The sequence below is a fragment of the Tursiops truncatus genome, chromosome 4, assembly GCF_011762595.2.
Source record: "Tursiops truncatus isolate mTurTru1 chromosome 4, mTurTru1.mat.Y, whole genome shotgun sequence".
NCBI classification, from domain to species: Eukaryota; Metazoa; Chordata; class Mammalia; order Artiodactyla; family Delphinidae; genus Tursiops; species Tursiops truncatus.
Window position 1 is genome coordinate 118,543,524 of NC_047037.1, and position 22,643 is coordinate 118,566,166.

At 36.7% G+C, this 22,643-nt stretch overlaps 1 protein-coding gene across 10 annotated transcripts in view; it reads left to right on the plus strand.

Moving 5' to 3' along the window:
* CHODL (chondrolectin) overlaps positions 1-22,643 on the plus strand; it is a 348,559-nt gene that overhangs the window by 184,197 nt on the left and 141,719 nt on the right. For 6 of the 10 annotated variants that reach the window (XM_073804394.1, XM_073804396.1, XM_073804397.1 and 3 more), the window contains one exon: positions 54-224. The exons of the other annotated variants lie outside the window; for them this stretch is intronic. In XM_073804394.1, the coding sequence (XP_073660495.1) occupies positions 206-224 (19 nt within the window). In that variant the 5' untranslated portion in view covers positions 54-205. The remainder of the gene's footprint in view (positions 1-53; positions 225-22,643) is intronic. 10 annotated transcript variants of the gene reach the window in all.

Sequence of the window (22,643 nt, forward strand, 5' to 3'; positions counted from 1 at the left end):
CGTCTCTCATACAGTCACAGAGTTGTATAACCATTGACACTAACTAATTCCAGAACATTCCCATCACACTCCAAAAGAAATCTGCATGGGTAATTAATGACTCAAGCAAGTGAAAGGAGTGGAGATTCCATTTGGTAGTGATGAACTGCAGCAGCAGTAGCAAGAAAATCAAGTTTCCAGGAGCATCTGTGGCAGCGCTCCATGAATGACATCAAGTGTCCAAGGTTGGCATTAAGATTTTAGGGGATTGACTTTGTGGCATAATTTTGGCTATGGTTCTGGCTGCTGCTTTACATCTTTTATTCCTGTCTTTTCCATACCTGCTTTTCCCCCAACCTTTCTAGAGATTCAATATATCTTTCTAGTTGTTAAGAGCTGCAACATATGCTTTAATTTTTTTTTTTTTTTAATATTTAAGTCAACAAGAGCTTTTTTCTGTTGCATGTAACAAAGACTCTGACCGATAAAGAAGGAATGAAAGGCAAGAAGGAGGAAGGTAAAATGAGCATGCTTTTCCTGGGTGACACAAGGTAGAGTAACTGGAAAGGGCTCAAAATCCAAGAAGTAAAAGACCAAAGGAATAGAACACATTCAGTACTCAAGGTGGTTTTTCCACTTGGTCAGGAAGAATGGAGTTAATGCACTCTCTTAAGGTAGTGCGTGAAGAGAATGAGGTAAAGACCATAGGTAGCCGTAAAGTCAGCAAGGAAAAAAAGTGTCAGGTGCTTTGCTGACAGATTCTGGGCTGAGAGTATGGTGCTGAGGATGGGTACCGAGACATATGTAGTGGGCACTTGGGGTGTTATGCATACTTTATTTGTATAGTTTGGGTAAAGCAACTGACTGGAAAGGTGTGTTAGAAGTAGCCCTGCTTTATTTGAATTTTCCCAGGCTTTACTAGGTACAGGTAGGTTTACAGTAACACTAATAATCCAGTTCCACAGACTTTTGCTTCCTCTTTCCAATGTAAGTCATTGACCTCATAAAAAGTGCTCTTCAAATATTTCCAGGAGTTTCTAGGGGGTTCCTCACATTGTGGTGAAGATGAACATGAATTCTTTGTCACGCTTTCCACTGAAAGGTTATTCCCCTTGATTCTAAGTTGGTTATGTGACTTGTTTTCACCAACAGAATGCAGCAGAAGTGATGTTGTGTAGTGTCTGAGGTTGGGCCTTAAGAGATCTGCAGTTTCTGCCTCTTGGAATGGTTCTTTCTGGGCCCCAGTTACCATGCTTGGAAGAAGCCATTTGGGGAAAGAGGGACCAGGCCATTCTACACATCCCAGCCAATAGTTGGAGCTGAGCCCTGCCAGGCACCATCACTGAAGATTGGGGTCTTCATGACACAAAAGTATAAAATAGGTTGTCTTTTTGTAACATGCTTTAGAATGGGGGTGGGGGAAATCACTGTTGTTTGTTCACCTGTACTTGGAATAATTTAAAATTCCTCATTTTGTAAGTACAAATCATGAGTCATAGTGCACGAGAACATGGGACAGACCCAAGTAACAGAATTCAATGTGCTTAAGATACTCCCTCTCTTCCGATGACCAAGGCTTTTGGTTTTCATTGCTTTTACTTATTAAAGTAAACTCACTGGCTCCTTCCTTCTTCAGGATTTGTTTTTCTTCAGAAGCTCCCTTAGAATTCTCTTGTCCTGCTGCTCTATAAGTTCTCCAGAGATGTCCAAGAAAAGTCTGCACCTCACTTAGATTCAAGCTAGGAGAGCTGCCATGCTAGGTGTGTATTCAAGTATAACATGCCAGAATTAGAATTATAGAACAGTATTGAGCTTCCACTCATCTACCCTCTCCATGTCTGAGAGATATATCAAGTGAATGAACTGGTGCAACAGAGTATGACTAGTTCCTAGAGATTCTTTATAGTAACTCACAGAAGATTCCCAATTGTGGAAGGAGACTTTCATATTTTAGACTGTAGATATTTTCATGCTAAATTCAAAACACCTGGTGATGGAGGCAGAGGAGCTGATACAAATTCAATTCACATTTCTGCTTTAATTTATCAGCTTCAACTAGCCTTATGCATTCATTGAGAAGTTACACATATTTATTCAGTTATTTTTTTTGTTAGTTGTGTATATGGTCCGCTAATCAAGATGAGGTTGTTGGCTAGGCCCCTGGAGAGCCTACTATTATTAAATGATACAGATTTTCCTTATAGGAGAACTAACTTCCTTGTTATTTCATGTCACCAGTTACAGTTTCAGTTTTCTCAACCATTACAAAAAGACAGGTTAGTATTATTTTTTAAGCTATGTAGTCTGGTTTAGACACTTTAATCACAAAGTGGCATGGCATTTTTGCTTTTGTGCAGTATGCAATAGTTTATAATATACCTTCAGTCCACTGGCAAGAGATTCTTCATCAATTATTTATTTATACTACCACTTAAATTAATTTCAAGGAAATCAATTAATCTACGTTCATGTCTGTAAAGAAACTGTACTTTTGTTTCCAATATATTTTAGCCTATTCCTTATTTTGCAGTCTCCTTGGCTGCCACTAAAGCAGTGATCTGTTCAACACTAGAGGGGAACTTTATACTCACTCTGGGAGTATAGCTCACTCAGCAGAACCCTCTCTATACCATTAGCCCTTCTGAATCCTCAAGGAGGTGTAAGATAGCACATAATCAGGTATCCTTTCACCCAAAACACTTATTGAGTGTTTCTTTGATGCAAACAAACACCATGCCAGCCAAAGTGAATGAAAAGATGAAGTCTTTGCCCTTAACAGTCTGGTGAGGGTATGTGCACATATGATAGCAATGATGATACATTGAAAGAATTGCTATTAGAGATATGTGTAATGGCTCGTGGAAGCCCTGAGGATTGGTGTAAATACCTGTTTTGCAGAGTCATTTAAGGCTTCATAAAGAAGTGACGTCTGACCTAGGTATTGAAGGTATAGTAGGAATTCAGTAAATAGATCTGGAAGAAGAGGAGCTCCAGTTGTTTCAGTCATTTAAGGCAAGACCAGCAGAGAGCTGGTGACACCCAGCCAATTGCCAGACATGTGAGTGAGAGTGACAGTGCCCAGCTGACAGCAAATATTTGAGTGAATCCTTCTGAGGCTGGCAGAAGATCTTCAATAACCCAGCCCAAATGGCCTCCCAAGGCTTTCTAAGTTAAATAAATGCCATTGTTTTAAGGCACTAAGTTATGGGGTGATGTGTTATGCAGCAATGCATAACTGATGCAGTCATACTTGCATTAAAGATTCATAGAACTGTTGTAAAGGATGGATTATAGGAGATGAAGGTGAATAAGAGAGATCACTTAGCACACAATTCGAAGAGCCCAGGAAAGACCAATTACTGTTCCTTGGGAGACTTTGTGCCAGAAGCCTGGAACTCAAAGCCTTTTTCTGGCATCTTGTGCAAATAATCAGGATTCTATCTGACAGCATCTTCCCTACCATCAAAGGCTGCTAATTTCTTAAATAAGAGTGAGAGTCATGTGAAAAATAGTTCTACTGCTAGTTCCCTCTTAGCAGAACTCCCAGCCAGCTCATGGCAGACTTATTCTACGACTCCAGAGAATCTGTTTGCCCTCCTTTCCTTTTTCCACACCCTCATCCATTTCAGTTCCCCTAGGACTTATTCATCTGGAGAACTTGTAGACAGCTAAACTCATGAAGTCTTTCTTATATGTCATTCTTTTTTATTCCTCAAAATTTTACTCCCCGATTCATATTCTCTCACAGTGCTATTCCCTTCTGCCTTCTTCCCCCATGACTTAACCTCCCATTCTGCCCAAACTTTTCCACTCTGCTCTCTATTGTTTCTGATCCACAATAAAGACAAATCCTTCATTTCTTTATTGTATTTTTCTTTTATTGTCCCAGAGTTGAGGCTCTTCTACTTGGAGAACACTCTTTCTCCTTCAGCTCTCTCAAATACAAGCTGTTTCATCATCTACACCCCATGGGTCTTAGAATTGGTAGACGAGGGCAGTGTCTTTCTTACCACTTCACTGTAACTGCTCTTGAAAAGTAATCGATCTGCTAGTTGAATCCAGTGGGTATTTTCAGTGGCATTGGACAGTCTTGACCACTCACTGTCTTTGAAATGCTCTTATCCTTTGGATTCCTTAATACTTCCCCTAACTTTCTAACCTTTCCCCTTAAGAATATTTTGTTTTTTCATCTTCTTCTGTCTATTCCTTAAATTTTGGTGTTATTTAGGAGTGCACTCAAAATCTTCCTTTTACATAATTTACAGAACTTTCTTGAGTGATCTAATCTCATGGATTCAATTACCAAGTGCATATCAGTGCCTTATATGAGCAGTTTTCTCCTTAGAGCTGACCCATATGGTACCTTCATGTGGATATTCCAAATTTAAGTGAAAGTCAACATGTCCTTTAACCTATTTCTCTTGCTGTCTCCCACCCGCTCCCTGTCTCATTTAGTAGTATCAGCATCCAACACAGTTGCTTAAACTAAGACCTGGCTCCCATACCTCTCCCTCCACCTAATCACCAAGTCCCATTGAATCTGTCTTCTAAATATCTCTATGATTTGTCCACTTACCTCTATTTTTATTGCCACCATTCTAGTTCAGATCAGTACCATTCTAGTACCATCTCATTTCTAGATTAATTCAAGATTGGGTCTTTTCTCTTTTGTTTTTTCTTTTGGGATTGAAAGATAGCATCAGATAGACTAAGGGATCCCTAATCAAAACCAGGTTTTTAAAAAAGAGAAGTTGGAGAGAGGAGTCTGAGGTGAACAACAGGCCCTGGGTCATCGTGGAGTGGGGAGAGTTGATCCAGGGCACCATCCAGATGCCACCACCCAGCTGAAGTGGGTACTTCTTGGAGAAAAGGATGTGGGTGAATTTAAATATATCTCCTACTGGAAAGCTGCAGCATTTGGGGCTCAACCAGTTTTGCTCTGCAACACCTCTGAATGAGTGACAGTGAGAGAAGGATCCTTCTCCTTTGTTTGGTAAGGAATCACTGTGGCCTGGTTGAATGAGCAAGTATGTCAACAGAAAGTAGATCCCCAGGGGAAGCCAGGGCAGGAGCCTCCATTTGGCTCACATTTTTGTAGATAGCCAGAGCTTCAACAAGTAGTGACACTGACACTGACTCCCTGAAGGAGTCAGCCAGCAAGGCACTAGGACCCAAAAGGAATGGAAACCTGGTCTGGCTATAGCAGTGCTCCACTATCAATAGCAATGGTGTAGGAGGTGATGATATCTGGGCCACTTCAGAAGCTGTCATAAAAGTATAAGCTTTGAGTCAGAACTTCCCAACCTGCAGCAAGTGTTCACCGATGGGTTATTGAGTGCCTCAGCCCTTGGGATGGCTGGACAGAGACTTGGGCAGCTAGAGCTCTCAGAACTGTCAGATCATTTACTCTAATATTTTTAACAGTGTTATTTTCCTTGATGCTATGGTGAAATAAATACTGGGAAGTTCTGTAATTTAAGAAACATCTAACCATCCACTAGATTAAATGGCAGTTCCATTCCCTTTGTATGACATATGGACTGATGCCTGATGCAAACCAAAGGCTCATAGCTCAGAGGCTCCTCTTGCTACCTTGGTTGTTAGGTTAATGTATACAATATAGTCAGTTGTATCTGTTTCTAGTCCTGTTTCTGCCAATTACATTTTAACCATTTGTACAAAAATGAATGAATGAAACTACTCTGGCACATTCTCCCTCAGAATAGATTGATAAGCAAGACTGATGAATTTTGTATATTCATGTAGCTTATATTTTAGTAGGAGAGAAAAGCAATGAACACATGACTTATAATATGACTTTTATTAAATATCCAATAAAGCAATGAAATATGAATTTTAAAAGGAAAAGAGTTGCTATTATGAAATTAAATTGAATTTGGAAAATTTAGTAAAGGTAAATTGTTTAGAAATTGCTGTTATTCTAGCTTTAAGCAAGAAATCTTACAAACTTAAGAGAAAATTCTCATTCTATTTCTGCATTGGCTTGCTTCACAGGAGCCTTTAAGTTTTCACTCCACTTTAAAGAAATCGAATCCTGAATTCATATACCATGTGTGTTGTGGTTTATACATAAAAGACAACAGGGTAAGAAGACCTTGTGTCTACATTAAAACCTGGGGAGTTAATGTGTACTTACATTATTTTCAATTAAAATACAATGTTTGAAGCACATGCATATTCTATGTTAATGACTTCCAGCTTTAATTAAATTTTTTTTTTTTTTTCTTTTTGCGGTACACGGGCCTCTCACTGTTGTGGCTTCTCCCTTTGTGGAGCACAGGCTCCGGACGCGCAGGCTCAGCGGCCATGGCTCATGGGCCCAGCCGCTCCGCGGCATGTGGGATCTTCCCAGACCGGGGCACGAACCCGTGTCCCCTGCATCAGCAGGCAGACTCTCAACCACTGTGCCACCAGGGAAGCCCTAAATTTTTTTATTAATTGAAAAAGTACATGATTGCTTTGGATAAGAGGGCATCTATCCCAGTCCATTCAATAAATATTTATTCAGCATCACCTCTTTCAAAGCTCTGTTTAGGGACAGTTTAGGGAGCTGTCTGGGAGATACAGAAATGAGACAAGCATTCCATCCTTACTGGGCTGGTAGTTTGAATGAGACGAATGCAAATAACTCAAAGGTAGAGGGTAATAAGACAGACAACGCCTTTCAATTACTGGTCCCTCCTCAAAAACACTAATTAATGTCCTCAAATATTTGTCAAAAATCTTATTATTAAGACTTTATTCTAAAAGTTATGAGCTTCTGTTATGAATTAGTTTTATCCACCATTTTTCTAATCATAAATCACTCTTTCAGTAAAAGTATAAAGCAATCACTAATACTGGAATGCTTCTAAGATTTTAGCAAATGCAACTCAAATGGGTCTTATATTTCATGTAATTAACTTGACACTGTGCCTGTATGGGACTGACATTTTTTTCTAACTAATTAACTCAGGAAGGAGTGAAGCAGGCTTCCATTACCACTCAATAGCAGAACAGCGCACTCTGAGTTCCCCTAGCACTCGTTTCTGCCACTGCTCAAGTATTAATTTTGTGCTTCCTTTCATAGCTTTTCTGTCTTGGGAGGACAGTTAACTATACTTTGGATAGACCTTTAGGACATTACGCTAAATTGAAAAAGCATATAACAGAAGGACAAATACTGCATGATTCTACTTATAGGAGATAACTAAATTAGTCAAATTCATAGAATCAGGAAGTGGAATGATGGATGCCAGGGGCTGCAGGAGGGTGAAATGGGGAGTTACTAATCAACATGTATAAAGTTTCAGTTATGTAAAATGAATAAACTCTAGATGACTGCTGTACAACATTGTGTCTGTAGTCAACAATAATGTATTTTGCACTTAAAATTTGATAAGATAGATCTCATGATGATGTTCTTAACACAAGAAAATAAAATTAAAACAGTTGTATGTTCAGCATCTAGAAAAATAAGTACTTCTTACTAGTATTGGTACTTTTTTTCCCTACAGTTTTCAGAATCCTTTCACATACCTCTCTCACTTCAAACTTGTGCCTCTCTCCCATACCCTGGTTCTCCAAGCAAGATGGGAAAGTCAGCTTAGCCTGCTTCACTAACTAGTCACCCAACCAGGTCAATTTTAACTCCTAAATCTCTCTCTCTTTTGTTTTGTATGCTTTTATTTATTTTTTAATTCCATGACTATTTTTTAAAAACAGCCTTTTTGAAGTGTATTTGACATATGATAAATGGCATATGTTTAATGTATATGATTTGATAAACTTTGATGTAGTCATCCACTCATAATAGCATCACCACTCTCAAGATAATGAACATATCCATCATTCCCCAAGTTTCCTCGCATCCTTTGTAATCCCTTCCTCCCACCCTTGCCCTGCCTAATCCCCAGTCTACTGGTGATCTTCTTTCTGTTCCAGATCCAAAGGCTGGGCTGAAAGGTAGTAGGTAAGGACCCATATATGGTTGAGGTAACCCCCTGCTTGCTTACCCCATAAGATTATCAGACTGGTTGGAGGCTGATTCAAGAGTCGGCTTCCTATTTTCAGTCCCAACTTCAGACTGCCCATAGTGTGGTGTTCACAGCACTGACCACGGGTGAGGCCAGGGGAGTTGCTTATAAAATGATCCAGGTATATACCCTAAGAAGAAGGATAATGTTGGCTGTATGAAGAGGTAGTGGGGAGGATTTCTGAACATGTAGGTCAAGCACAAGGAACACAGGTCTAAGCTTTGGAACATGAAATAGAGTTGAACACGAAATAGCTCACCACCCCATGTGCTCTCTTTGACCCTTCCCCAATATGCTGCTGCCCAACATCCTTAGCCGTCTTGATATGTCACTGCTAACCTTGTACTTGGAAATATGCCCCTCTTGTGTTTATCCCCTGAGGGTCAAACATTGCATCCAGCTGATACCGTTAACTTGTCTGGTTCCTTATGCTCAAATGTATTTTAACTATGCCTTTCCAAAAATAAGGTAGCTACCTTAGAGCTAAACCATTAGTGGGTTAGAATTTTAAGACTTTTAAAAAATTCTAAAAATTTCAATGGTAAGAATTTTAAGTGTACACTGTCAAGAGGGCTGTTGGGAAAGTGATATACCTGAAAGCACACAGTAGAAAGAAATTGGCTGCGTTGCATATAACCAAACCCTTTAAAGATGTTTTGGATATTTGATGATCAAACCAGTGGAAGAAAGGTAGAAAAGAGAAAGTGAATAAATAACAGTGACTAATATTTACCAAGCCCTTACATGTACCATGATCTAAGACTTTTGCATGCATTTTCTCATTTAGTTCTCACAATAAATTTATGAAGTAGGAACAATATCATAGATTAAAAACAAAACAAAAACAAAACCCCAAGGCATAGAGAGTTAAATAAATTGGCCAGGACTAGAAAGTGGTGGAGATAAGGTAAGAGCCTATAAATCTGTCTAAATCCAGATCTAGGATCTTGAAAAGCACACTGCCCTGCAGTGAACATCCATGTACATGCACGCATGGTGAGTCAGACAAATCAAGAATGGCACACTGGTTTACAGCTCTACCACTCACCGGTGGTTCAGTCTTGAACCAAGTGCCTCATTTCTCTGGACTTGTTTCCTCTTTAATGATTAAAAAAATTCGCAAACAAAAACACCTTAGAGGGTTGTTATAAAGATTTACTGAAATAATGTAAGTTAAATCACCTGGGGTGTTTTAGTTGTTAAATGAATGTTTATTCCTAACTTCCTCTTATTCACTTAGTCATACACTCACTGAATATTTTCAGAGCCCCTAATATGGGCTAGTTACTTGTTGTGGGTACTTGGAAAATATCAGCCAAAAAAAAAAAAAAGCTAAGAACTCTGCTCTCATTCATTTCTTACACCATTCACCAGATAAATTCCAAATGAATCAGGGTCAAATGTAAAATATAAAACCATGCAGTAACTAGAGGGAAACATAAATGAACACTTCTATAATCTAAAAGTGGCAAGAAACTTTTCTCACTGCAACTTAATATCTAGAAGTATTAAGAAAATATATTGATAAATTTGATGATTTAAAAAAATGCTTTTCTTGCATGTAAAAAAGCATCAAAACAAAGTAAAAGAACAAATAGCAGAATTGAAAAAAGAAATTGTAACTTACATAAGTAACTTTTTTAAAAAGAAGAAAAAGACTAGTAGCCTCATTAAAAAATGAATTAGAGAGTAGAACAGATACTTCACAGGAAAAAATGCAAATGGCTTTCAACCTAATAAAAATATGTTAAACTTTTTTTGTTTTGAAAATGAGAGAATTACAAAATAAAACTACACTAGGGTTCTGATTTGCTAATATTTTGTTGAGAATTTTTGCATCTATGTTCATCAGTGATATTGGCCTGTAAATTTTTTCTTTTCTTTTCTTTTTCTTTTTTTTTGATGTCTTTATCTGGTTTTGTTATCAGGGTGATGCTGGCCTCCTAGAAAGAGTTTGGAAGCAGTCCTTCCTCTACAATTTTTTGAAATAGTTTGAGAAGGATAGGTATTAACTCCTCTCTAAATGTTTGGTAGAATTCACCTGTGAAGTTGTCTGGTCCTGAACCCTTGTTTGTTGGGAGTTTTTTGTTTTTTTGTTTTTTTTTAATTAATTCAGTTTCATTACTGGTAATTGGTCTTTCCATATTTTCTATTTCTTCCTGATTTGGTCTTGGGAGATTGTACATTTCTAGGAATTTGTTCATTTTTTCTAGGTTGTTTTTTTTAAATTGGTGTATAATTGTCCACACTAATCTCTTATGATCTTCAGTATTTCTGTGGTGTAAGTTGTAACTTCTCCTTTTTTATTTCTAATTTTGTTTATTTGGGCCCTCTCCTTTTTTTTATGAGTCTGGCTAAAGGTTTATCAATTTTGTTTATCTCTTCGAAGAACCAACTCTTAGTTTCATTAATCTTTTTCCTGTAGTTTCTTTGGTCTCTATTTCATTTATTTCCATTCTGATCTTTATTATTTCTTCCCTTCTACTAACTTTGGGTTTATTTGTTCTTCATTTTCTAATTCCTTTAGGTGTGAGGTTAGGTGTTTTTTATATGAGATTATTCTTGTTTCCTGAGGTAGGCTTGTAGTGCTATAAACTTCTCTCTTAGAACTGCTTTTGCTACATTCCACAGATTTTGGATCTTGTGTTTTTCATTTTTATTTTTCTCCAGGTATTTTTTGATTTCCCTTTGATTTCTTTAGTGACCCATTGCTTGTTCAGTAGCATGTTTTTAGCATTTATGTGTTTGTGTGTTTTGCATTTTTTCTTGTAGTTGATTTCTAGTCTCATAGCATTGTGGTCAGAAAAATGCTTGATATGATTTCAGTCTTCTTAAACTTACTGAAACTTGTTTGTGGCCCAGTATGTGATCCTCATGAGGAATGTTTGTATGGACAAACAAAAGATGCTGTATAGCCAAAACAATCTTGAGAAGAAGAACAAAGCTAGAGGCATCATGCTTCCTCATTTCAAACTATAATGCAAAGCTTCAGTAACGTAAACAGTATGGTACTGGCACAAAGACAGACACATAGATCAATGCAATGTAACAGAATAGAGAGGCCAGAAAAAAACACACTTATATGGTCAATTAATCTATAAAAAGGAGGCAAGAATATAAAATAGGAAAACGAAAGCCTCTTCAATAAATGGTGTTGGGAAAACTGAACAGCTATGTACAAAAGAATCAAACTGGACTACTTTCTCATACCATATACAAAAATAAATTCAAAATGGATTAAATACTTAAATGTAAGACCTGAAACCATAAAACTAGAATAAAACATAGACAGTACACTCTTTGACATCAGTCTTAGCAATAGTTTCTTGGATATGCGTCCTCAGGCAAGAGAAAAAAAAGCAAAAATAAACAAATGGGATGACATCAAGCTAAAATGTTTTTGCACAGTGAAGTAAACTGTCAACAAAATGAAAAGGCTGCCTACTTATTAGGAGAAGATATTTGCAAATGATATATCTGGTAAGGAGTTAATACCCCAAATATACAAAGAACTCGTACACTTCAACATAAAAAAAAAAACCCAATTAAAACTGTGCCTAGGACCTGAGTAGACATTTTTACAAAGAAGATACACAAGTGACGAATAAGAATGTGAAAAGATGCTCAATACCACTAATACTCAGGGAAATGCAAATGAAAACCACAAAGAGGTATCACTTTACATCTCTCAGAATGACTATTATCAAAAAGACAACAAATAACAAGTGTTGTCGAGAAAAGGGAACCCTAATGCACTGTTTGTGAGCCTGTAAATTGGTGCAGTCACTATGAAAAACAGTATGGAGTTTCCTCAAGAAATTAAAAATAGAACTTCCATTCAATCCAGCAATTTCACTCCTGGGTATTTACCAAAGAAAACAAAAGCACTAATTTGAAAAGATATATGCACCCCTGTTCATTGCAGCATTATTGAGTATAGACAAGATATGGAAACAACCTAATTGCCCATTGATAAATGAATGGATAGAGAAGATGTGGTATATAATACAATGGACTATTACTCAGCCATAAAACATGATGAAAGCTTGCCATTTGCGACAACATGGATGGACCTAGAGGATATTACGTTAAGTGAAATAAGTCAGACAGAGAAACACAAATCCCGTATGATTTCCTGTATGTGGAATCTAAAAAACAAAACAAAATAGCAAACATAAAACAGAAACAGAATCAAAGATACAGAGAAAAAACAGGTAGTTACCAGAGGGAGGGGGGTAGGGGGATGAGAGAAACAGGTAAGGGAAATTAAGTGGTACAAACTTCCAGTTACAAAACGAATGAGTCATGGGTACAAAATGCATAGTATGGGGAATATAGTCAATAATAATGTAATATCTTTGTATGGTAACGGATAATAAAAACAAAACAAAAAACCTACTCAAGACAAAGTTCAATGTAATGTAGAGAATGGTCAGGCTTAAAAGAGAGAATCTGTTACAACTAAAATCTTTTGTAATTGTTTAATAAAATTTTATTGCAAACTACCTATATTATAATATTATAGCACCTTACATTTTATAACACTCTAACGAAGATTTTTTTTCATTAAAAAAAACTACACGGATATGTGACATGATAGAGGTGCCAACTATCGTCACAATGGCAATCGTACTACAGTATATAAATATATCAAATCAACTTGTTGTACACCTTAAATGTACACAGTGTTATATGTCAAATATATTTCAATAAAAAAGAACACTTGTAATATAAATAGACTTTAAAGAATTAAAAAAAAAAACTACACGGGATACTATTTCTCAGTGTCAAAATCTAAATGTTTGACAACATATTCTGTTGGTGTGTCAGTGGGGGAAAAGGACATGCTTGTGTATTTGCGGTAGGAATGCAAACTGGTTCAATCTCTGTGAAGGCGGAGTTGACAATATCTAGCAAAACTATGTATATGTTTACCCTTTGACCTAGTAATCCTACTTCTAGGAATCTATCCCAATAATATGCTAACAAAAATTTCTTGGTTTTGTTGAGATCTATGGTTTTCATTATGGGAGAAAGTAAATACAGATTGAGGTTGATAAAAATAAGTAAAAATCCTGTAGTCCTAAAGTATGGACTAAATGTATTGAACTTATGAAGTGTTATTATTTTAATTTTCATATTCCAGTCCTAAAGCAGAGACAGTCTAGAAAGAATAGAAGACCAAAGAGCAATAGCAATGAGCATTTCCAGAACCATATTATGGTCTATAAATATCATTCTCCTCAAAAAGGAACCATGGAGAAGCACTTCTAGAATAGTGGAATAAAACCTCCTAAAAGCAGTGAAAACACTGGCATAATTGGTCAGAATCAACTCTTTCAGAATTTGGTAATTAACCAAAGTCTTGTAACAATCAAAGGAACCCTTATTCAAGAAAAATGCCTGAATATTAGTATGAACAGTGAACTTTGTGGTGTTATTTATTTATTTTTGAGATGTAATTAACATATAACATTGTGTAAGCTAAAGGTGCAGTACATATTGATTTGATATATTTATATTGCAATATGATTGTCATTGTACCAGTAGCTAACACCTCTATCACATTACATAATTATCATTTCTTCTAGTGGTGGGATCACTTAAGACCCAGTCTTTAGCAAGCCTAATGTTTTTAATACAGCTTTGTTGTCTTCAATGTGTAATAGATCTCTAGGACTTATTTATCTACTAGCTGCAAGTTAGTTACCCTTAAACAACAGCTCTTCCTCTCCCCCTATGCATCCCCCTCCCCAGGTTTTGGTAGCCACCATTTCACTCTGTTGTTTTGAATCCATTTTTTTGTTTGTTTCTTTGTTTTTTAGATTCCACATATAAGGGATATCATGCAGTGTTTGTCTTTCTCTGTCTGACTTATCTCATTTAGCATCATGTTGGGGTCCATCCATGTTGTTGCAAATGGCAGGATTTCCTTTTTTCTCATGGTTAAATAGTATTCCATTTTGTGTATCCATTCATCTGTTGTTGCTGGACATTTAGATTGTTTCCATATCTTGGCTATTGTAAACAATTCTGCAATAAACATGGGAGTGCATATATCTCTTCAATTACCTGTTTTCATTTCCTTTGTATATATACCCAGAAGTGGGATTGCTGGATCATACAGTTGTCCTATATTTAATTTTTTGAGGAACCTCCATACTGTTCTCCAAAGTGACTGGACGAAACTACAAACCCACCAACTGTGCACAAGGGTTCTTTTTTCTTCTCACCAACAGTTATCTTTTGTCTTCTTGATGACAGTCATTCTCATAAGTCTGAGGTAATATCTCATTGTGGTTTTGATTTGCATTTCCCTGATGATTAGTGATCTTGAGCACCTTTTCATGTACCTGTTGGTCATTTAGATGCCTTCTTTGGAAAAATGTCTATTTAGTTCCTCTGTCCATTTTTCAGTCAAACATTGTTTGTTTGTTGTTATTGAGTTATATGAGTTCTTTATAAATTTTCAATATTAACCCCTTATCTGATACATGGTTTGCAAATATTCTCTCCCACTCTGTAGATTGTCGCTGTACTTTGTTAATTGTTTCTTTTGCACTGCAGAAGCTTTTAAGCTTGATGTAGTTTTAATTTTTTTTTCTGTTGTTGTTTGTGCTTTTGGTGTTATATCCAAAAAAAAAAAAAAAAATCATTGCCAAGACCAATGTAAAAGAGCTTCTTCCCTATGTTTTCTTCTAGGAGTTTTACAATATCAGGTCTTGTATTTAAGTCTTTGATCCATTTGGAGTTAATTTTGTGAGTAGTGTTAAGATATGGGTCTAATTTCATTTCATTTTTCTGCATGTGATTATTCAGTTTTTCAAACACCATTTGTTGAAGAGACTATCCTTTTCCCATTGGATGTTCTTGACTTCCTTACCAAATATTAGTTGACCATACATATAGGGGTTTGATTCTGGGCTCTCTGTTCTGTTCCACTGATCTGTGTCTATTTTTATACCAGTACCATACTGTTTTAATTATTATATCTTCGTAGTAGTTTGAAATCAGGAAGTGTGGTGCCTGTGGTTTTCTTCTTCATGATTTCTTTAGTTATTCATGGTCTTTTGTGATTCTATACAAATTTTAGGATCATTTTTTATATTTCTGTGAAAAATGCCTTTGGAATTTTGATAGAGACTGTGTTGAATCTATAGATGTCTTTGGGTAGAATGGACATTTTAACAATATAAACTCTTCCATGAACAAAAGATGTCTTTCTATTTGTGTCTTCTTTGATTTCTTTGAACAAAGTCTTGTAGTTTTTATTGTACAGATCTTTCACATCCTTGGTTAAATTTATTCCTAAATGTTTTATTGTGTTGATACTATTGTAAACGGACAGCTTCTTTATTTCTTTTTTAGATGTTTCACTGTTAGTGTATAGAAATGTAACTGACTTCTGTGTATTAACTTTATATCCTGCAGTTTTACTGAATTCATTAATTAGTTCCAACAGATTTTAAGTTGAATCTTTGGGATTTTCAATATATAAGATCATATCACTGCAAATAATGACAATTTTACTTCTTCCTTTCCAATATGAATGCCTTTTATTTCTTTATCTTGCCTGATTGCTCTAGCTAGGACTTCAGTACTATGTTAGATAAGATTGGTGAGAGTGGGCACCCTTGTCTTGTTCCTGATTCTAGGGGAAAAGCTTTTAATTTTTTTGGTATTGAATATAACTGTAGCTGTGAGTTTGTCATATATGGCCTTTATTATGTTGAAGTATGTTCCTTCTATACCCAGTCTTAGGGTTTTTATTATGAAAGGATATTTTGTAAAATTATTTTTCTACATCTATTAAGATGATCATATGATTTTTATATTTCATCCTACTAATGTGGTTTATCACATTTATTAATTTGAATATGTTGAACCATCCCTGCATCCCAGAGATAAATCTTACTTGATCATGGTGTATAATCCTTTTAATGCGTTTTTGTATTTGGCTTGCTAATATTTGTTGAGACTTTTTTCTTTTCTTTTTCTGTACATGGGCCTCTCACTGTTGTGGCCTCTCCCATTGTGGAGCACAGGCTCTGGACGTGCAGGCTCAGCGGCCATGACTCACGGGCCCAGCCACTCTGTGGCATGTGGGATCTTTCTGGACCGGGGCACGAACCTGTGTCCCCTGCATCGGCAGGCGGACTCTCAACCACTGCGTCACCAGGGAAGCCCTATTGAGACACTTTGCATCTTTTTTCACCAGGAATATTGGCCTGTAGTTTTCTTTTTTGTGTTGTCCTTATCTGGCTTTGGCATCAGGGTAATACTGGTCTCGTGGAATGGGTTTAGAAGAGTTCCCTTCTCTGCATTTTTTTTTTTTTTGGAAGAGTTTGAGAAAGATTGGCATGAATTCTTCTCTAAGTGTTTGCTAGAATTTGCCATTGAAGCCATCTGGTTTTGGGGTTTTCTGTGTTGGGAGGGTTTTGATTACTGATTCAGTCTCCTTACTCTTCCTGTTCAGACATTCTGTTTCTTCTTGTTTCGTTCGTGGTAGGTTGTATGATTCTAGGAACTTATCCATTTCTTCCAGGTTGTCTAACTTGTTGATATCTAATTGTTCATAGTAGTCTCTTATTATCCTGTGTATTTCTGTAGTATCGTTTGTCATTTTTCCTCTTACATTTCTGATTTTATTTGAGTCTTCTCTCTTTCTTAGTCTCATTAAAGGTTTATCAATTTTGTTTATCTTTTTTTAAAAAAAGCATTTAGTTTTATTTATATTTTCTATTGTTTTATGGTTTCTGTTTTATTTACTTCCACTCTGATTTCATTATTTCCTTCCTTCTACTAACTTTGGGCTTAAGCTGTTTTTCTTTTTCTGGTTCTTTGAGGTGTAAAGTAAGGTTATTTATTTGTGATCTTTCTAATTTCTTAATGTATGTACTTATCACCATAAACTTCCCTCTCAGATCTGCTTTTGCAGTGTAGGTTTTGGTATGTTATATTTCCATTTTTATTTGTTTTGTGGTAGTCTTTGATTTTTCTTTTGATTTCTTCTTTGACTTGTTGGCTGTTGAGCAGTGTGTTGTTTAGTTTTTACATATTTGTAAATTTTCCAGGTTTCCTTGTGTTGTTGATTTCTAGTTTCATACTACTGAGGTCAGGAAATATACTTGGTATAATTTCAATCTTCTTAAATTTATTAAGACTAGTTTTGTGTACTATCATATGATTTATTCTTGAGAATGTTCTATGTGCACTTGAGAAGAATGTGTATTTTGCTCCTGTTGGATGGAATGTTTTATAGACATCTTTTAGGTCCATTTGGTCTAATGTTTGGTTCAAATCCATCATTTTCTTGTTGATTTTCTGTTTGGATGATCTATTCACTGTTGAAAGTGGGATGTTGAAATCCCCTACTATTATTGTACTGTCTATTTCTCCCTTCATATCTGTTAGTATATTTAAGTGTTCCAATGTTGAGTGCATATTCACTAACAATTGCTATACCTTCTTGATGGATTGATCCCTTTATCATTATATAATGAGCTTCCTTGTCTCTTGTTACCATTTTTGGCTTAAAGTCTATTTTGCCTGAGATAAGTATAGCTTCCCCTGCTTTCTTTTGTTTTCCACCTACATGGAAAATTTTTTTCCATCCTTTCTCTTTGAGTCTATGTACATCCTTAAGAATCAAGTGGGCCTCTTGTTGGCAACATATAGTTGGGTCCTGTTTTTTGACCCATCCAGCTACTCTGTGCCTTTGATTGGTGAATTCAGTCCATTTACATTTAGAGTAATTAATGATATGTAAGGGCTTACTAATGCCATCTTATTAATTGCTTTCTGGTTGTTTTGTATTTCCATTATTTCTTTTTCCTTCTCTTTCTGTCTAGCTTTGTAAATTGGTTATTTTGCATGGTGGTATGCTCTGTTTCCCATCTCTTTGCCTATTGTGGACTTGCTCCAGGTTTTTACTTTGTGGCTTACATAAAATAACTTAAAAATAAAACATTCCATTTCAGGCTGATAGCAATTTAGCTTCGATTGCCTATAAAGTCTCCACCTTTTACTTCTCCCTTTTATATTACTGATGTTACAATTTACCTCTTTTGATGTTGTATATTTGTTAACAATTTATAGTAGCTATTGTTACTTTTACTACTCTTTTCCTTTAGCCTTTATACTATAGTTGAATTATTAAAGCATCATCCTAATATAAAGTTACAATTTTCTAAGTCTGTCTATATATATTTTCACCTTTATCTGTATGTTATGTACTTGAATATGTTTTCATGTTGCTGATTAGCATCTTATCATTTTGGTTTGAAGAACTCCTTTCAGCACCTTTTCAAGGCAGGTCTAGTGGTGGTGAACTCCCTCAGCTGTTCATTGTCTTGGGCAGCCTTTATTTCTCCTGAAGGATAACTTTGCTGGAAAAAGTAGTCTTGGCTGGCAAATTTTATCTTTTAACACTGATTATGTCATTCCATTCTTTTCTGGTTTGTAGAGTTTCTTGAGAAATCTACTCATAGCTAATGGTAGTTTCTTTGTAGGCTACATTTCCCCCCCTCCACTGCCTTTAAGATTCTTTCTTTATCATTGTTTGTTTTGGGGTTTTTTTGCGGTACACAGGTCTCTCACTGTTGTGGCCTCTCCCGTTGCACAGCACAGACTCCGGATGTGCAGGCTTAGCAGCCATGGCTCACGGGCCCAGCCGCTCTGCGGCATGTGGGATCCTCCCGGACCGGGGCACGAACCCGCGTCCCCTGCATCGGCAGGCGGACTCTCAACCACTGCGCCACCAGGGAAGCCCTATCATTGATTTTTGACGATGTCATTATAATGTGTTTTGGAGAATGCCTTCTGGCATTAAGAAAATATGGTGCTCTATTAGCTTCATGGACTTGTATGTAGAAGTCTTTCCCTAGGTTTGAGAAGTTCTCAGCTATTATATTTTTTAAGTAAACTCTCTGCTGCCTTCTCCTTCTGGGACCCCAATTTTTCTTATGTTTGTCTTTTCTATGGAAGTCTATGGCTCACATAGGCTTTCTTCATGCTTTTCAAATCTCTGTTCTTTTGTCTCTTCTGTGTTATTACAAAATTCCTATTACAAAATTCCTATCCTTCATGTCACTTATTCTTTTCTCCATCTGCTCTTCCATGCTACAGATGCTCTCTATTGCATTCTTCATCTCATTTATAAATTCTTCAGCTCCAGAATTTCTGTTTGGTTCTGTTTTATAATTTCAATATCTTTGGAAAAGAACTCATTTTGTTCATATACTTTATTACTGATTTTATTGAATTGCCTTTCTAAGTTTTTTTTGTAACATTGCTTTTCTTCATAACTGCAATTTAAAATTCTTTATCAGTTAAATCACAATATTTTATGCCTGTAAGCTTGGTTGCTGCAGAATTGTTATTTTCTTTTTGTGATGCCATATTTCCTTGGCTTTTCATACTCCTTGTAGTTATGGACTGGTGCTCTCCCAGTTGAAGGAGCAGGTTCCTCCTTAACTCTGTGCTCATTGCCTTCAGCAGAAGGAGTGTTATGTTCTATGGTTTTGTTCTATGGTATCTGAGTTTTGCCTCTGTGTTTGTAAAGGTGAACCTACTCCACTCTTCTTGCTGTCACTTGTGGCTGAATTTGTAAACTTTTATGTCTTGTCTGGTTCTTATAATTCACCAGGCTGGCTATTGGAAATCTTTCTTGTGTTTTTGAGGAGGTGGTATTATAGTTCATGTTTGTGGTTTCCTCATTGCTCACTGACTGCTCCCTGTTTTCTGAGTACTCCCTGTCTACCAGAGCTTGCTCTCACAGATACACTTAGGAGCACGCACAAGGAGAGTTGGGGGGAGGTGTGGGCTTAGCACTTAGTGGGTTGGGGGTGTTGTGGATCTGGTAGGAAGATCCCCAGGAGTGGTATTTTCAGAGGCTTATGGGTGGAATTCCTGCTGAGCACAATCCCTTTAACACTGTTTGAAATTCTTACCTGCCTCTTTTCCAATATCCTTCCTCCCCCTAGTAGTAGAACTCCCACCTCAGTTCTTTGTGGGCTGGTGGAGAGGAATGGATTTCTCCAGCCAGGTCCATGCCTGGCTAGCACAGCTGAGCACTCACCGCTTTCCTTTTCCCCACAGGACAGGTCACCTCTGCCAGATAAGTCAGTCCTGTTTAGTGTTTCCTTGGGGTAGAGGCAGCACCATAGAAGATTCTTTTACCACCTTCCCTGCCAGTAAAACCCATATTTTTCTTCTTCTTTTTTTTTTTTTCTCTAATGGTGTACTAGAGTCTCTCTTCAAGAGGGGTAGACTTCAGTGAGTTTTTCTCTCATTCATGAGTGCCTGCCTGGGTTGGGACTCATCCAATTTTTGCCAGACAGTAGTGAAAGGGTCTAGGCTATTTTGCTGGCTCTGCTGGTTCTTAGTCTATATAAAGGTTTGTCCTGTCTCTTATCAGTTGCACTCGTGGGCAGGACTTCTCCTGAGTCCCTTAGAGTAAGGTCCTAGGACCTAAAAGACCTTCCAAGGTGTTTTGTTAGTGAATGAATACCTAATTCATTAATTTAGATGGAGGGAGAAAAAGAAGGAACGTCTTATGTCACCATGTTGCTGATATCACTCAAGAACAGTTAAGTATGGCCCATTCACAGGAAGTAAAGAAGTTAATAGAAATGATCTTTGAGAAAACCCAGATGCTGGACTTATTAAACACGGACTTTATAAAGTAACTGTCTAAGGTATACTCAAAGAGCTAAAGGAAATCATAGACAATGAACTGAAGGAAACCAAGATAATTTTGTCTCACTATATAGAGATTATCAACAATGAGATAGAAATTATAAGAAGGAGAAACCAAACAGAAATGCTGGATCTGAGAAGTATAATAATCACAATAAAAAAATTCACTAGAAATTTTTAACAACAGATTTGAGCAGATAGAAAAAAGAATCAATGAACTTGAAGATAAGTCATTGAAATTTTCCAGTCTCTGCAGCAGAAAGGAAAAAACCATGAAGAAAAATGAAGAGAACCTAAGAGAACTGTGGGACACTACCAAATATATCAATATATGCATATTTACAGATGGGAGTTTTTGGGTTGTTTGTAAAAAAATATGTTTATTTTTGTTCTGACTCATTGTGGAAATTTTAGAAAATATAAAAAAGAGAAAAGAAAATACAATTCATCCCCAATTCTACCACCTAGACACAATGCTTGTTAACATGTCTGTGTATTTCCCTATGAACACACATACTCTTACAAATGCACATGCTTCCTTTATGTTATGTTAAATCTTTACAAATTACGTTGGAGTCTGGTTTATTGTTCCTTCAAAACTGTACTAATATAGCACTGGTGTAAAAGTTTTAAGTACTTTTAAAATTTGAGAGATAATTTTCATAGCATAAGATTCACCCTTTTAAAGTGGACAATTGAATGTTTTTTAGCAACATCACCACTATTGAATTCTAGCATATTTTCATCACCCCCCAAAGAAAATCTTTACTCATTAGCTGTCACTCCCCAATGCACCTTCCCACAGCCCCTGACAAGCTGTAATCTACTTTCTATCTCTCTGGATTTGCCTATTCTGGACATTCATATAAATGGAATCATACAAAATGTAGCTTTTTGTGTCTGGCTTATTTCACTTAGCATATTTTCAAGATTCATTAATGTGTATACTCACGTATCTATTAGTACTTCATTCTTTTCGATGGCTGAATAATATTCCACTGTATGGATAGATCACATTTTGTTTACCTGTTCCCAGCTGGTAGACATTAAGCTGTTTTCACTTTTGGTTATTGTGAATCGTGCTGCTATGAACATTTGTATAGATGTGTTATCAGTTCTCTTGGATATATAACCAGGAATCCAATTGCTGGGTCATATGGTAACTCTATGTACAACTTTTTGAAGAACTGCCAAAATATTTTCCAAAGTGGCTCCACCATCTCACATTCCTACCAGCAGTATAAGAGGGTTCCAGTGTCTCTATATCTTATAAACACTTGTTACTGTCTTTTTGATTATAGTTATCCTGGTGGGTGTGAAGTGGTATCTCATTGTGGTTTTGATCTACACTTCCCTAATGACTAATGATGTTGGGAAACTTTTCATGTGCTTATTGGCAATTTGTTTATCTTGTCTGGAGAAGAGTGGAAACTTATAAAAGATGTAAGAGATTAATCAAACAGTTTCAATGTATTAACAAAGAAAATCTCTCTGAGCTTTGAGCCCAAGCAAAGGATTTGCCTTCTACATGATCCAGAATCAGGAAGGTGGAGGAGGTTGCAAGTTAAGCAGGTAGGACCAAGTCTTCTTGGAAAATTGGTCAGAATCAGCAGAACAACAGCCTGATAATGAACTTTGTGACAGTCTGCAGTTTGTGACTCAGCTACACTATCTGTACTCAATAAAGGGAACTGGGGTCAGCAACTTGCCTCTGCTCAGCCCTGCTGTGAACCAGCAAGCCAAAGGATTTGTTTTAAAAAGATCAATTGCTTTTCCTTATAAGGCTTTACACAACCCTGTCCTTGCCTTCTGTTAGGTGACAATCTTCTAAGGGGCTGTTGTATATTCCTACACATGAGTAAATCCTGATACTTCAACAAATGGTCTGTGATTATTCTTTGCTACTTATTCTGAAGACCTTGTCCCACA